The sequence below is a fragment of the Ranitomeya imitator genome, chromosome 2 (assembly GCF_032444005.1).
Source record: "Ranitomeya imitator isolate aRanImi1 chromosome 2, aRanImi1.pri, whole genome shotgun sequence".
NCBI lineage: Eukaryota > Metazoa > Chordata > Amphibia > Anura > Dendrobatidae > Ranitomeya > Ranitomeya imitator.
Window position 1 is genome coordinate 230,871,698 of NC_091283.1, and position 17,380 is coordinate 230,889,077.

The window sequence follows — 17,380 nt, forward strand, 5'->3', positions numbered from 1 at the left end:
TACATCATGGGAGGGGTAACGGGGTGGAGTATTGTACACTGGTGTAACAGGGCCTGATCTTATCACTGGGGGAGGCATGATGGGGCAGATTTTATATACCAGGGGAGGAGTGACGGGGCCGGCTCTTATACACCAGGGGAGGGATGATGGGGCGGATCTTATACACTGGTGTAACGTGACTGGATCTTATCACTGGGGAGGGGTGATGGGGCTGGATCTTATACATCATGGGAGGGGGTGACGGGGCGGATCTTATACACTGGTGTAACGTGACTGGATCTCATCACTGGGAAGGGGTAATGGGGCTGGATCTTATACATCATGGGAGGGGGTGACGGGGCGGATCTTATACATCATGGGAGGGGGTGACGGGGCGGATCTTATACACTGGTGTAACGTGACTGGATCTTATCACTGGAGGCGGGGTGATTGGGCTGGATTTTATACATCATGGGAGGGAGTGACGGGGTGGAATATTATACACTGGGGTAACGGGGCTGGATCTTATCACTGGAGGCGGGGTGATGGGGTGGATTTTATTCACCGGGGAGGGGTGACTAGGTTGGCTTTTATACACCATGGGAGGGGTGATGGGGCTGGATTTTATACATCATGGGAGGGGTAACGGGGTGGAGTATTGTACACTGGTGTAACAGGGCCAGATCTTATCACTGGGGGAGGCATGATGGGGCAGATTTTATATACCAGGGGAGGAGTGACGGGGCCGGCTCTTATACACCAGGGGAGGGATGATGGGGCGGATCTTATACACTGGTGTAACGTGACTGGATCTTATCACTGGAGGTGTGGTGATGGGGCTGGATCTTATACATCATGGGAGGGGGTTACAGGGCGGATCTTATACACTGGTGTAACGTGACTGGATCTTATCACTGGGGAGGGGTGATGGGGCTGGATCTTATACATCATGGGAGGGGGTGACGGCGCGGATCTTATACACTGGTGTAATGTGACTGGATCTTATCACTGGGGAGGGGTGAGGGGCTGGATCTTATACATCATGGGAGGGGTGATGGGGCTGGATTTTATACATCATGGGGGGGGTAACGGGGTGGAGTATTGTACACTGGTGTAACAGGGCCTGATCTTATCACTGGGGGAGGCATGATGGGGCAGATTTTATATACTAGGGGAGGAGTGACAGGGCCGGCTCTTATACACCAGGGGAGGGATGATGGGGCGGATCTTATACACTGGTGTAACGTGACTGGATCTTATCACTGGGGAGGGGTGATGGGGCTGGATCTTATACATCATGGGAGGGGGTGACGGGGCGGATCTTATACACTGGTGTAACGTGACTGGATCTTATCACTGGGGAGGGGTGATGGGGCTGGATCTTATACATCATGGGAGGGGGTGACGGCGCGGATCTTATACACTGGTGTCATGTGACTGGATCTTATCACTGGGGAGGGGTGAGGGGGCTGGATCTTATACATCATGGGAGGGGGTGACGGGGCGGATCTTATACACTGGTGTAGCGTGACTGGATCTTATCACTGGGGAGGGGTAATGGGGCTGGATCTTATACATCATGGGAGGGGGTGACGGGGCGGATTTTTATACACCATGGGAGGGGTGATGAAGCGGATCTTATAGACTGGGGTAACGGGACCAGATGTTATCACTTAGGGAGGGTTGACAGTGCTGATCTTATTCACTGGGGGGGCGGGGTGATGGGATGGATGTTATACACCAGGAAGGGACAATGGAAGTGATGAGAAACCAGCAGATGTTGGTACAGTGCCTTTCTCGGTGTGGTGCAATGTGTGGCCCCTCCGTGCCACCCTCTCTGGGACATTGCGGGTCTGATCACAGCACTGGGGGCCCAGCTTCCTCTGGTCACATCATCACTTTCCTACCAGAAATGTCTGAATTCATAATTTTTATTAGTGTCCACAGATTTACAGCCATGATGGAGAACAGGGTGTCATCGCTGGAGCGCTGGGGCGTCCTCCGCAGGAACCGTCATGTGTCTTTGATCAGCACGGCCTCCTCCCCGTAGGTCCGCACACACTGCTGCACGACCTCTAGAACCTTCTGCAGACGCCGGTCCAGAGCAGTCAGGTGCGGCTCTGCAAGGACAGCGTTCAGGGGGTCCGACCTCAAAGACTCCCGCATCACATCACTCAGCCGATACTCGGGCACCGCCAGTAGGTTCAGACGCTGCCAAGTGTCGTCCTTCACCCTGCAAGACAGGTCCACAAAGGCTGTATCACCTTGTAACAGTGTAACGCCCCAATACTGACACCCCGGGGTGAGGACATGTTCACGACCCCATAACAGTGTAACGCCCCAATACTGACACCCCGGGGTGAGGACATGTTCAGGACCCCATAACAGTGTAACGCCCCAATACTGACACCCCGGGGTGAGGACATGTTTACGACCCCATAACAGTGTAACGCCCCAATACAGACACCCCGGGGTGAGGACATGTTTACGACCCCATAACAATGTAACATCCCAATATTGACACCATGTGGTGAGGACATGTTCACGACCCCATAACAGTGTAACGCCCCAATACTGACACCCCGGGGTGAGGACATGTTTACGACCCCATAACAATGTAACATCCCAATATTGACACCATGTGGTGAGGACATGTTCAGGACCCCATAACAGTGTAACGCCCCAATACTGACACCCCGGGGTGAGGACATGTTTACGACCCCATAACAGTGTAACGCCCCAATACTGACACCCCGGGGTGAGGACATGTTTACGACCTCATAACAGTGTAACGCCCCAATACTGACACCCCGGGGTGAGGACATGTTCACGACCCCATAACAGTGTAACGCCCCAATACAGACACCCCGGGGTGAGGACACAATTACGACCCCATAACAGTGTAACATCCCAATATTGACACCATGTGGTGAGGACACGTTTACGACCCCATAACAGTGTAACGCCCCAATACTGACACCCCAGGGTGAGGACACGTTTACGACCCCATAACAGTGTAACATCCCAATATTGACACCATGTGGTGAGGACACGTTTACGACCCCATAACAGTGTAACGCCCCAATACTGACACCCCGGGGTGAGGACATGTTCACGACCCCATAACAGTGTAATGCCCCAATACTGACACTCCAGGGTGAGTACACGTGAGTGACCCCATAACAGTGTAACGCCCCAATACTGACACCCCAGGGTGAGTACATGTTTACGACCCCATAACAATGTAACATCCCAATATTGACACCATGTGGTGAGGACATGTTCACGACCCCATAACAGTGTAACGCCCCAATACTGACACCATGTGGTGAGGACATGTTCACGACCCCATAGCAGTGTAACATCCCAATATTGACACCATGTGGTGAGGACACGTTTACGACCCCATAACAGTGTAATGCCCCAATACTGACACCCCGGGGTGAGGACATGTTCACGACCCCATAACAGTGTAACGCCCCAATACTGACAACCCGGTGTGAGGACACGTTTACGACCCCATAACAGTGTAACGCCCCAATACTGACACCCCGGGGTGAGGACACGTTTACGACCCCATAACAGTGTAACGCCCCAATACTGACACCCCGGGGTGAGGACACATTTACAACCCCATAACAGTGTAACGTCCCAATACTGATACCCCGGGGTGAGGACACGTTTACGACCCCATAACAGTGTAACGCCCCAATACTGACACCCCGGGGTGAGTACACGTTTACGACCCCATAACAGTGTAACGCCCCAATACTGACACCCCGGGGTGAGGACACGTTTACGACCCCATAACAGTGTAACGCCCCAATACTGACACCCCGGGGTGAGGACACGTTTACGACCCCATAACAGTGTAACGCCCCAATACTGACACCATGTGGTGAGGACACGTATGACCCAATAAAAGTGTAATGCCCTAAAACTACCCCCCTGGGATGAGCATACGTGTGTGACCCCATACCAGAGTAACATCTGAAAACTGACACCCCAGGGTGAGGACACGTGCGTGTAATGCCCCAATACTGACACCCTCACATGAGTGACACCATAACAATGTAACGCTCCAATACTGACACCCCGGGGTGAGGACAGGTGAGTGACCCCTTAACAGTATAATGCCCCAATGCCGACACCCCAGGGTGAGGACAGGTGAGTGACCCCATAACAGTATAATGCCCCAATGCCGACACATCAGGGTGAGGACAGGTGAGTGACCCCATAACAATGTAACACTCCAATACCGACACCTCGGGGTGAGGACAGGTGAGTGACCCCATAACAATGTAATGCTCCAATACCGACACCCCGGGGTGAGGACAGGTGAGTGACCCCATAACAGTATAATGTCCCAATGCCGACACCTCGGGGTGAGGACAGGTGAGTGACCCCATAACAATGTAACACTCCAATACCGACACCCCGGGGTGAGGACAGGTGAGTGACCCCATAACAGTATAATGCCCCAATACCGACACCCCGGGGTGAGGACAGGTGAGTGACCCCATAACAGTATAATGCCCCAATGCTGACACCCCGGGGTGAGGACACATGTGTGACCCAATAAAAGTGTAATGCCCTAAAACTGCCCCCCTGCGATGAGCATACGTGAGTGACCCCATAACAATGTAACGCTCCAATACCGACACCCCGGGGTGAGGACAGGTGAGTGACCCCATAACAGTATAATGCCCCAATGCCGACACCTCGGGGTGAGGACAGGTGAGTGACCCCATGACAGTATAATGCCCCAATGCCGACACCTCGGGGTGATTGCTGTGTGACCTCCATTACATATCCCACTACTGTTGTTACACATCTGCCCTGGTCCCCGGTCAGGGTGGGCCATGTCTGCCCTCGTGACCCCCATTACTTACAAGCAACACTGGAACAGAGGCGCCAGGATGGAAATCTCGTCCCGCGAATGCCGCCCAAACCTGTAAGTTACAGAGTGGCCTGTGATATGATGTGTACAAGGACCCCCTTTAAACTGGCAGCTAATTTCACCCCCATTAGGTTTCTGTTGGGAAGGCTCAGGATTGCATGAGGCACCAGGAGGAGAGTAGGGTCCAGTGTGTGGATACGGGGGAAGAAGTCCAGTGTGTGGATACGGGGGAGGGTCCAGTGTGTGAATATGGGGAGGGGCCCAGTGTGTGGGTATGGGGGAGGGGCCCAGTGTGTGGCTAAAAGGGAGGGGCCCAGTGTGTGGGTATCGGGGAGGGTCCAAGGTGTGGATACGGGGGAGGGTCCAGTGTGTGAATATGGGGGAGGGGCCCAGTGTGTGAATATGAAGGAGCGGCCCAGTGTGTGGCTAAAAGGAAGTGGCCCAGTGTGTGAATATGGGGGAGGGGCCCAGTGTGTGGATAAGGGGAAGTGGCCCAGTGTGTGGGGGGTAGCGGCCCAGTGTGTGAATATGGGGGAGGGGCCCAGTGTGTGAATATGGGGAGCAGCCCAAAGTGTGAATACAAAGGAGCGGCCCAGTGTGTGGCTAAGGGGAAGTGGCCCAGTGTGTGAATATGGGGGAGGGGCCCAGTGTGTGGATAAGGGGAAGTGGCCCAGTGTGTGAATATGGGGGAGGGGCCCAGTGTGTGAATATGGGGGAGGGGCCCAGTGTGTGAATATGGGGGAGGGGCCCAGTGTGTGAATATGGGGAAACGGCCCAGTGTGTGAATATGGAGGAGGGACCCAGTGTGTGGATAAGGGGAAGTGGCCCAGTGTGTGAATATGGGGGAGCGACCCAGTGTGTGGATAAGGGAAAGTGGCCCAGTGTGTGAATATGGGGGAGGGGCCCAGTGTATGAATATGGGGGAGGGGCCCAGTGTGTGGATAAGGGAAAGTGGCCCAGTGTGTGAATATGGGGGAGGGGCCCAGTGTGTGGATAAGGGAAAGTGGCCCAGTGTGTGAATATGGGGGTGGGGCCCAGTGTGTGGATAAGGGGAAGCGGCCCAGAGTGTGAATATGGGGGAGGGGCCCAGTGTGTGAATATGGGGGAGGGGCCCAGTGTGTAAATATGGGGGAGGGGCCCAGTGTGTGAATATGGGGGAGGGGCCCAGTGTGTGAATATGGGGGAGGGGCCCAGTGTGTGAATATGGAGGAGCGGCCCAGTGTGTGGATAAGGGGAAGTGGCCCAGTATGTGAATATGGGGGAGGGACCCAGTTTGTGGATAAGGGAAAGTGGCCCAGTGTGTGAATATGGGGGAGGGGTCCAGTGTGTGAATATGGGGGAGGGGTCCAGTGTGTGGATAAGGGAAAGTGGCCCAGTGTGTGAATATGGGGGAGGGGCCCAGTGTGTGGATAAGGGAAAGTGGCCCAGTGTGTGAATATGGGGGTGGGGCCCAGTGTGTGGATAAGGGGAAGCGGCCCAGAGTGTGAATATGGGGGAGGGGCCCAGTGTGTGGATATGGGGGAGGGGCCCAGTGTGTAAATATGGGGGAGGGGCCCAGTGTGTGAATATGGGGGAGGGGCCCAGTGTGTGAATATGGAGGAGCGGCCCAGTGTGTGGATAAGGGGAAGTGGCCCAGTGTGTGAATATGGGGGAGGGACCCAGTTTGTGGATAAGGGAAAGTGGCCCAGTGTGTGAATATGGGGGAGGGGTCCAGTGTGTGAATATGGGGGAGGGGTCCAGTGTGTGGATAAGGGAAAGTGGCCCAGTGTGTGAATATGGGGGGGGGGGCAGTGTGTGAATATGGGGGAGGGGCCCAGTGTGTGGATATGGGGGAGGGGCCCAGTGTGTGAATATGGGGAAGTGGCCCAGTGTGTGAATATGGGGGAGGGGCCCAGTGTGTGAATATGGGGAAAGGGCCCAGTGTGTGAATATGGGGGAGGGGCCCAGTGTGTGAATATGGGGGAGGGGCCCAGTGTGTGAATATGGGGAAGCGGCCCAGTGTGTGAATATGGGGGAGGGGCCCAGTGTGTAAATATGGGGGAGGGGCCCAGTGTGTGAATATGGGGGAGGGGCCCAGTGTGTGAATATGGGGAAGCGGCCCAGTGTGTGAATATGGGGGTGGGGCCCAGTGTGTGAATATGGGGGAGGGGCCCAGTGTGTGAATATGGGGAAGTGGCCCAGTGTGTGAATATGGGGGAGGGGCCCAGTGTGTGGGTAAGGGGAAGCGGCCCAATGTGTGAATATGGAGGAGGGGCCCAGTGTGTGGATACGAGGGAGGGGCCCAGTGTATGCATAAGGGGGAGCGGCCCAGTGTGTGAATACGGGGAGGGGCCCAGTGTGTGAATATGGGGGAGGGGCCCAGTGTGTGAATATGGGGGAGGGGCCCAGTGTGTGAATATGGGGGAGGGGCCAAGTGTGTGAATATGGGGAAGTGGCCCAGTGTGTGAATATGGGGGAGGGGCCCAGTGTGTGGGTAAGGGGAAGTGGCCCAGTGTGTGAATACGGGGGAGGGGCCCAGTGTGTGGGTATGGGGAGGGGCCCAGTGTGTGGATATGGGGGAGGGGCCCAGTGTGTGGATACGGGAAGGGGCCCAGTGTGTGAATATGGGGGAGGGGCCCAGTGTGTGGATATGGGGAAGCGGCCCAGTGTGTGAATATGGGGGAGGGGCCCAGTGTGTGGATACGGGGGAGCAGCCCAGTGTATTGGGGAGTGGCCCAGTGTGTGGATAGGGGGGAGCGGCCCAGTATGTGGATATGGGGGATGGCCCAGTGTGTTGATATGGGGGAAGGCCCAGTGTGTGAATATGGGGGTGGGGCCCAGTGTGTGAATATGGGGGAGTGGCCCAGTGTGTGAATATGGGGGAGGGGCCCAGTGTGTGAATATGGGGGAGGGGCCCAGTGTGTGGATAAGGGGAAGCGGCCCAGTGTGTGAATATGGGGGAGGGGCCCAGTGTGTGAATATGGGGGAGGGGCCCAGTGTGTGAATATGGGGAAGCGGCCCAGTGTGTGAATATGGGGGAGGGGCCCAGTGTGTGAATATGGGGGAGGGGCCCAGTGTGTGAATATGGGGGAGGGGCCCAGTGTGTGGATAAGGGGAAGGGGCCCATTGTGTGAATATGGAGGAGGGGCCCAGTGTGTGGATATGGGGAAGTGGCCCAGTGTGTAAATATGGGGAAGGGGCCCAGTGTGTGAATATGGGGAAGGGACCCAGTGTGTGAATATGGGGGAGGGGCCCAGTGTGTGAATATGGGGAAGCGGCCCAGTGTGTGAATATGGGGGAGGGGCCCAGTGTGTGGGTAAGGGGAAGTGGCCCAGTGTGTGAATATGGGGGAGGGGCCCAGTGTGTGGATACGGGGGAGGGGCCCAGTGTGTGGATATGGGGGAGTGGCCCAGTGTGTGAATACGGGGGAGGGGCCCAGTGTGTGGGTAAGGGGAAGCGGCCCAATGTGTGAATATGGGGGAGGGGCCCAGTGTGTGGGTAAGGGGAAGTGGCCCAGTGTGTGAATACGGGGGAGGGGCCCAGTGTGTGGATACGGGGGAGGGGCCCAGTGTATGGATACGGGGGAGGGGCCCAGTGTGTGGATAGGGGGGAGTGGCCCAGTGTGTGGATAGGGGGGAGTGGCCCAGTGTGTGGATAGGGGGGAGAGGCCCAGTGTGTGAATATGGGGGAGGGGCCCAGTGTGTGGATACGGGGAGCAGCCCAGTGTATGGGGTAGTGGCCCAGTGTGTGGATACGGGGGAGCGGTCCAGTGTGTGGATAGGGGGGAGCGGCCCAGTGTGTGAATATGGGGGAGGGGCCCAGTGTGTGGATACGGGGAGCAGCCCACTGTATGGGGGAGTGGCCCAGTGTGTGGATACGGGGGAGCGGCCCAGTGTGTGGATAGGGGGGAGCGGCCCAGTGTGTGGATATGGGGGAAGGCCCAGTGTGTGGATATGGGGGAAGGCCCAGTGTGTGGATAGGGGGGAGGGGTCCAGTGTGTGGATAGGGGGGAGCGGCCCAGTGTGTGGATAGGGGGGAGGGGCCCAGTGTGTGGAAAGGGGGGAGGGGCCAAGTGTGTGGATATGGGGGAAGGCCCAGTGTGTGGATAGGGGGGAGGGGCCCAGTGTGTGGATAGGGGGGAGCAGCCCAGTGTGTGGATAGGGGGGAGGGGCCCAGTGTGTGGATAGGGGGGAGCGGCCCAGTGTGTGGATAGGGGGGAGGGGCACAGTGTGTGGATAGGGGGGAGGGGCCCAGTGTGTGGATATGGGGGAAGGCCCAGTGTGTAGATAGGGGGGAGGGACCCAGTGTGTGGATAGGGGGGAGGGGCCCAGTGTGTGGATATGGGTCAGAGGCTCAGTGGTGGATACGGGGGGATGCCCAGTGTGTGAATAGGGGGGAGCGGCCCAGTGTGTGGATATGGGGGAAGGCCCAGTGTGTGGATAGGGGGGAGCAGCCCAGTGTGTGGATAGGGGGGAGGGGCCCAGTGTGTGGATATGGGGGAAGGCCCAGTATGTGGATAAGGGGGAGCGGCCCAGTGTGTGGATATGGGGGAAGGCCCAGTGTGTGGATAGGGGGGAGTGGCCCAGTGTGTGGATAGGGGGGAGGGGCCCAGTGTGTGGATATGGGGGAAGGCCCAGTGTGTGGATATGGGGCAGAGGCTCAGTGGTGGATACGGGGGGGATGCCCAGTGTGTGAATACCGGGGAGGTGTGTGATGCCTTAGGATCCTGGTCATCACAGTGGCATTCGTTCCTCACGGGAGAGTGATGTCACGCTTGGAAGCAATGAAGGATATCTTTCACCAGGTAATCACGTACACACAACACGTTCATACTCCAGGCCAGAAGGGGGAGCTCTGAACCCGGATTAAGGGGAACTTCCCTAATATATTCTGGCTGGAGAGGAAGGTAGAGAGCATTCTGTCAGAGGACAGAGATGAAGGCAGACGGACATAGAGTGTCAGAAGGTCTGCAGGGGCCGTGTGGTCAGAGGTACTACAGCTCCTGGAGAGGGGAAACTTAGAATGAAAGAACAACTTGTGGAAAGTGTGCAGGAGAGAGAAGGCACAGGAGAGTGGCACCAGGGGAGCAGAGCAGTGATTTGGCTACTTCCCTGGCTAGCGCAGATTCCGGTAGCCGGAAGACCAAGGCCGTGTTGGACTCTAAGGGACATAGCTGAAACCGGCAGGACAGCTGGACTTTAAGTTACCTGTCCACTTTACACCCAGGAGGCACAGTGACACATGGAGCCTGGGTCATGATAGAGACTATATAAAAAGGCTCGAGCCACCTGTCATACGGGTTTGTATCCTAACCTATATGGGGGACAGAGAGGAACTGTGAGGACCTTATCAGAAGCCATAGGCCGTAAGGGACTACAACACCACCGCGCTAGAGGAAGGCTTCTAACTCCACCAGGTAAAGGGGACTCTGGATTTGCTTCCAAGCCGGCCGGACCCTGCCTGCACCTGTGATCTGGTGCCCCGGACCCTGCCTGCCCTGTGATCTGGTGCCCCAGACCCTGCCTGCCCTGTGATCTGGTGCCCCGGACCCTGCCTGTACCTGTGATCTGGTGCCCGGACCCTGCCTGCCCTGTGATCTGGTGCCCGGACCCTGCCTGCCCTGTGATCTGGTGCCCCGGACCCTGCCTGCCCTGTGATCTGGTGCCCCGGACCCTGCCTGCCCTGTGATCTGGTGCCCCGGACCCTGCCTGTACCTGTGATCTGGTGCCCTGGACCCTGCCTGTCCTGTGATTTGGTGCCCTGGACCCTGCCTGCCCTGTGATCTGGTGCCCCGGACCCTGCCTGCCCTGTGATCTGGTGCCCCGGACCCTGCCTGCCCTGTGATCTGGTGCCCCGGACCCTGCCTGTACCTGTGATCTGGTGCCCCGGACCCTGCCTGTCCTGTGATTTGGTGCCCCGGACCCTGCCTGCCCTGTGATCTGGTGCCCCGGACCCTGCCTGCCCTGTGATCTGGTGCCCCGGACCCTGCCTGTCCTGTGATTTGGTGCCCTGGACTGCGGTTGCCTGAAGTCTTCAGTAAACCAGGTAAAGAGACAGAAAACCTGCGTCCTCGTTCTTCACTGCACCATTCACCATCTATAGACTGGGAGTCCTGGGGACCTACTTCACCTGTGGGAAGTTATACCATCTAGCTGTCATAACATCAACCCAGAAGACCCCCTTAAGCAGCGTCGGTCCCCACTGACCGAGTACCACAGGTGGCGTCACGAACAAACTTTATTAAACCCTTAAAAGACATTCCCTTTAATTGGGCACCCAGGGCCACGGAACGGATACCATGACATAACCTTTAAGAGCGACCGGACCCGGTTCCCAGTTCCCCATGGCCCTGGTGGGCGACTCAGGTGCCCAGTGTGTGAATACGGGGGAGTGGCCCAGTATGTGGGTATGAGAGCATGACCCCGTGTGTGAATACGGGGGAGTGGCCCAGTGTATGGGTATGAGAGCGTGACCCCGTGTGTGAATATGGGGGAGGGTCCAGTGTATGGGTATGAGAGCGTGACCCCGTGTGTGGATATGGGGGAGGGTCCAGTGTGTGGGAACCGGGGAGACGCCAATGAGTGGGTATGACCACGGTTCCCAGTGTGTGGGTACAGAGGAAAGGGGCCAATATGTGGATATGAAGAGGGGGCCATGTGTGTGGGTACAGGGCGAGGGGCCAGAGATTTTTTTACAGGGGTGGCAGTGTGTAGTTACAAGGGAGGCAGAGTTTGGGTACCGGAGGCCCACTGTGGGTACTTAGAGGGGCCCAGTGTTTGGGTACGGGGGGCAGAATGAAGGGCCCAGAGTTTGGGGGCAGTGTAGTTACGGGGGGACGGAGTTTGGGTATGGTGGGCCTAGTGTGTAGGTTCAGATTGTGCCTGTATTTTGGGAAGACATGCTCTTAGGGAGCTGAGATACAGGGGGCTGTATGCAGTCACACATGAATAGAGGACTCCGCAGCCCCTCACCCTCGGGCGTTGTCCAGGTGCAGCAGGAAGCCATCGTCCCCGAACCTTGTGAATATTTCATAGTGATGCCGATCCATATTTCCTGGAGAGAGACAAAAAGTGTAATCAGTCCCCTGATCCTGAGACCGACCTTCATTACTCCCCAGGCCCAGACCGCCCCCCCACCAGGCCAAAAGCTGATGTTTGGGGTCATCGTAAGGATGGCAGCTTGACCCTCCTTACCCTGCACCAGATAGGGGGACGGCGGGCTGCAATGATTTTCTGTCAGGACCGAAGACCCCAACTAACCTATTAAGAAGTCAAATATGGCTAGGTCCATCATGGCGAGGAGACGATGGGTGTTATTGTACGGAGGCAGCTGCTTCACGGAGTCACAGAAGAATGGATTCACCTCCCACCTAGAGAGGAGACAGGTGATGAAGAAAAGCAGATCCCAAGACCACCGGTCACTGAGAGACGGAGCGTACTTCACAGTACACGGTGTATACACAGCCGTGGAGGGTGACATCACAGTACGCTGTATACACAGACGTGGTGGGTGACATCACAGCACGCTGTATATACACAGACGTGGTGAGTGACATCACAGCACACGGTGTATACACAGATGTGGTGGGTGACGTTACAGCACACAGTATATACACAGACATGTTGGGTGATGTCACAGCACACTGTATATACACAGCCGTGGTGGGTGACATCACAGCACGCTGTATATACACAGACGTGGTGAGTGACATCACAGCACATGGTGTATACACAGCCGTGGTGGGTGACATCACAGTACGCTGAATACACAGACGTGGCGGGTGACGTCACAGCACACGGTGTATACACAGACATGGTGGGTGACATCACAGCACACAGTATATACACAGACGTGGTGAGTGACATCACAGCACACAGTATATACACAGACGTGGTGAGTGACATCACAGTACGCTGTATATACACAGCCGTGGTGGGTGACATCACAGCACGCTGTATATACACAGACGTGGTGAGTGACATCACAGCACACGGTGTATACACAGACGTGGTGGGTGATGTCACAGCACACGGTGTATACACAGCCGTGGTGGGTGACATCACAGCACGCTGTATATACACAGATGTGGTGAGTGACATCACAGCACACGGTGTATACACAGACGTGGTGGGTGATGTCACAGCACACGGTGTATACACAGACGTGGTAGGTGACGTCACAGCACGCTGTATATACACAGACGTAGTGAGTGACATCACAGTACGCTGTATATACACAGCCGTGGTGGGTGACATCACAGTACGCTGTATATACACAGACGTGGTGAGTGACATCACAGCACACGGTGTATACACAGACATGGTGGGTGACGTCACAGCACACGGTGTATACACAGACGTGGGTGACGTCACAGCACACGGTGTATACACAGACGTGGTGGGTGACGTCACAGCACACGGTGTATACACAGACATGGTGGGTGACGTCACAGCACACGGTGTATACACAGACGTGGTGAGTGACATCACAGCACACGGTGTATACACAGACGTGGTGGGTGATGTCACAGTACACGGTGTATACACAGACATGGTGGGTGATGTCACAGCACACGGTATATACACTGTAGCGTGGCTAAAGGTTGTATAGTCGACGGGAGATATGTGTCACATAGGTGGCTTGTCGCTGTAACATAACCCGGCATATCTATATGTGTTTCAGGACCTGTGGTAATGTCACAACCACATGTCTAATCATGTGATGGGTTCCTGGGTGTGGTTAGACCCATAAAAGACAGGCTAATGCTTAACACAGGAGGTCTGTGTGTGGAGGTGAAACCCTCCAGAGTGTGTTAAGGCTCCAGGACTGAGCCTGAAGGACTGGACACTTGTATTTTCTGTTCCTGAGCTAAAGGCTATTTGATTTCTGTTATCTGCTATGTGGTTTATGGAGCAATAAACCCTGTGAACTTTTAATGGAACGTGCCTCCTGAGTGTCAGCCGTCGCACCTGAGCGAGTGTAATCCCTACAATTGGTGGTAGACGGCAGCGTTCCCAGCGGAGACGTAAGTCTATTATTGAATGTCCTGGGTCAAGTCTGTTGCAAGCCAGCAAGCTATGCCGGGGGAAAATGGAGGACCTGCTGAAACACTTGGTCCAGTTGCAGTCACAGCAAGAGACCAACAGGCTGTTGATGCAGCAGATACAACAGTGCCAGCAGGAGCAACGGCAGCAGATGCAGCTTCTGGCAACCGCCATCCAGGGCAGGACGAGTGCCCCAACCCCATGTCTGGCTGATGACACCCACGTCCGGAAGACGGTAAGACGCGCATTGCAGAAAATGACCCCCGGGGATGATGTTGAGGCCTTCCTGACGGTGTTTGAGAGGGTCGCTGAGAGGGAAAAACTTCTGCCAGAGCAGTGGGCAGAGGTACTGGCGCCATACCTGACGGGAGAACCTCAGAAGGCGTACTATGACTTGACCTTGCAGGATGCCAAAGAGTATCACAAATTGAAAGCCGAGATTCTCGCACATTTGGGGGTGACACTGACTGTTAGGGCACAGTGAATTCACTGCTGGGCATATCAGCGGGACAAACCGCCTCGCTCCCAAATGTTTGACCTGTTGCACCTGGTCCAGAAATGGCTACAGCCAGAGTCCTCTACGGATGATGATGGATCGGTTTGTCCATTCCCTCTCGGGGCCTATACAGACTTGGGTTGTCCAGGGTGATCCCCAGAATGCCGACAAGCTGGCCGGACTGGTCGAGAGATACCAAGGGTTGGAAGGCTCCTTCGGGAGGCAGCCCATGCCATACTGGGGGTCTCAGAAGGGGGCTGAATCCCAAAAAGGAGTGGGGCGTCTAAGGTCACAAAGGGCGGGGGAGGTGGTGCCCAATGTCCCTACGGGTGATATTATTTGTTGGAGGTGCCACGGGTCAAGACATATAGCTGCCTGTTGTTCCCAGACCACTGAGCAGATGGACTGCAGCATGGGATGCCGTAGTTCATACTATGCATATCCAGCCTGCAGTGTGAACTCTCCGCCCAATGAGGGGCCTCAAGCATGTCCCGTAAAGGTGAAGGGTCGAGCAGTAACGGCGCTGTTAGACTCGGGGAACTTAGTGACCCTGATGGGGGCCACTTTTCCTCTCCACCGGCTCCTGGGAAAGAAGGCCGGCATGCGGTGCATACACGGTGATGCAAAGGATTACCCTATGGCCAGGGTGGATATTGAAACGGCGTGAGGCACTAAGTCCCATGAAGTCGGCATCGTTCAGGACTTGTTGCATCCTATAATTATTGGCTGGGATTTCTGTTTGTTTTGGGATTTGTGGGGAAAGGGTTCTGAGCTCACTAGCAAGAGTAGGGAACCAATGAACCCTAAAAAGGTATCGCCAGAGACAGACAGGTTTCCTTTTTGTGTTCTGGTTGGGGATGAGGAGGAGGTGTCTCCTGCATCTGACATTCTGGAGTTAGAGGTAACCGGCCCAACATAGGGACCCCACACTGAGGGAAGCCTTTAATAATGTCACAGTTATTAACGGGGTGGTACAGGGGTCGGGGGCAGACACAAGATTTCCCTATTTTCTGATGAGTGGGGAGTTGTTGTACCGGGTCACGAAAATAAGGGAGGAGTTGGTAGTGCCGGGTCCATATAGACGGAAGGTGTTGGACATGGCCCATTCACACATCTTGGGGGGACACCTAGGAGTGGAAAAAAACGCAGGAACGGGTTGTGCAGAGGTTCTATTGGCCTGGGTGTCACCGGGAAATAGTGAACTATTGCAGGTCCTGCCCTACATGTCAGCTAACTGCCCCCACTCCTCATTTCCGGAACCCCCTTGTGCCGTTGCCCATTATTTAGGTGCCATTTGAGAGAATTGCCATGGACTTGGTCGGTCCCTTAGTTAAATCAGCCTGGGGCAATCAGTATATATTAGTCATCCTGGACTATGCCACACGCTATCCTGAGGCAATTCCCCTGAGAAATTCTTCCTCGAAGAGTATAGCCCGCGAGTTGGCCCATGTGTTTTCCCGGACAGGTCTGCCAAAGGAGATCCTGACTGACCAGGGGACACCTTTCATGAGCAAGGTGATGAGGGAGTTATGCAAAGTCCTGAAAATCTCCCAATTTAGGACCTCGGTGTACCATCCCCAGTCAGATGGCCTTGTTGAGAGATTTAACAAGACACTGAAGAGCATGCTGAGAAAAGCTATAGAGAAAGACGGTAGAGACTGGGATTGTCTCTTACCATATCTGATGTTTTCCATTCGTGAAGTTTCACAGGCCTCCACAGGGTTCTCACCGTTTGAGCTTCTATATGGCCGACATCTGTGAGGACTCCTGGATATAGCCAAGGAAACCTGGGAAGCCGAAGTCATGCCCCACAGAAGCGTCATTGAGCATGTGGCCCTGATGCAGCAAAGGATTGCAAATGTGATGCCTATCGTGAAAGAACACCTCCTCCAGGCACAAGAAGCTCAGGCCAGGGTCTACAACCAGTCTGCAAGAGTTAGGCAGTTCAATCCGGGAGACCGAGTTCTTGTGTTAATAACGGTAGTGGAAAGCAAGTTCTTGGCCAAATGGTAAGGGCTATATGAGGTCGTCGAGAAGCTTGGTGAGGTAAACTATCAAATTCACCAACCAGGAAGACAGAAACCAATCCAAATTTACCATGTCAACCTGATCAAACCATGGCAAGATAGAGAGCCGGCAGTAACTCCATCTTTGCTAAGCAACCCAGAAGGTGAGGTTGGAGGAGTTACTATAGCGGAGATGCTATCGCAGGCCCAGAAACAGCAGTGCCGGGAGTTACCCCAGAAAAACAGGGACCTGTTTTCAGAGTTGCCAGGATACACAAAGGTCATAGAGTACGAGGTTCTAACAGAGCCACATGTTCGGGTGAACGTGAAGCCCTACTGAATTCCTGAGGCCCGTTGAGAAGTAATCTCCAAGGAGGTGGAGCGTATGTTGAAGCTTGGAGTCATTGAGGAATCCAAGAGCGGTTGGTCGAGCCCAATTGTCCTGGTCCCAAAACCTGAAGGGGAGTGGAGATTTTGCAACGACTATCGGAAGTTGAATGAGGTCTCCAAGTTTGACGCATATCCCATGCCCCGCGTTGATGAGCTCATCGAAAGACTTGGGCCCGCCAGGTATATAATCACCTTGGATTTGACAAAGGTGTATTGGCAGATTCCCATGGCACAGGAAGCCAAGGAGAAGATGGCGTTTTCTACACCAGATGGATGCTTCCAGTATGTCCGGATGCTGTTTAGCCTACAGGGAGCTCCGGCGACCTTCCAGAGGGCTATGGATAGAATCCTTGCACCCCATAAGGCTTACGCTGCTCTGCACCTGGATTATATTGTCATCTTTAGCCCGGACTGGGAGAGTTATCTGGAAAAAGTCCAAGCGGTGTTTGATGCTCTAAGGGAGGCGGGGTTTACAATAAACCCAAAGAAGTGTGCCTTGGGTAAGGAAGAAGCTAAGTACCTAGGATATGTAGTGGGCCGTGGAGAAATAAAACCCCAAATCAGTAAAGTGGAGGCAATCCAAACA

The 17,380-nt window shown here is 55.2% G+C and overlaps 1 protein-coding gene across 1 annotated transcript in view; it reads right to left on the minus strand.

The window, feature by feature from the left end:
- Positions 1 to 1,893: 1,893 nt before the first annotated feature.
- The window catches only part of FAM20A (FAM20A golgi associated secretory pathway pseudokinase), a 290,377-nt gene continuing 274,890 nt past the window's right edge, over positions 1,894 to 17,380 (minus strand). The window contains exons 8-11 of the mRNA XM_069748696.1: positions 12,118 to 12,227; positions 11,830 to 11,911; positions 4,872 to 4,931; positions 1,894 to 2,212 (exon numbers count right to left, since the gene is read on the minus strand). Coding sequence (XP_069604797.1) covers positions 1,993 to 2,212; positions 4,872 to 4,931; positions 11,830 to 11,911; positions 12,118 to 12,227 — 472 coding nt within the window. The 3' untranslated portion in view covers positions 1,894 to 1,992. The remainder of the gene's footprint in view (positions 2,213 to 4,871; positions 4,932 to 11,829; positions 11,912 to 12,117; positions 12,228 to 17,380) is intronic.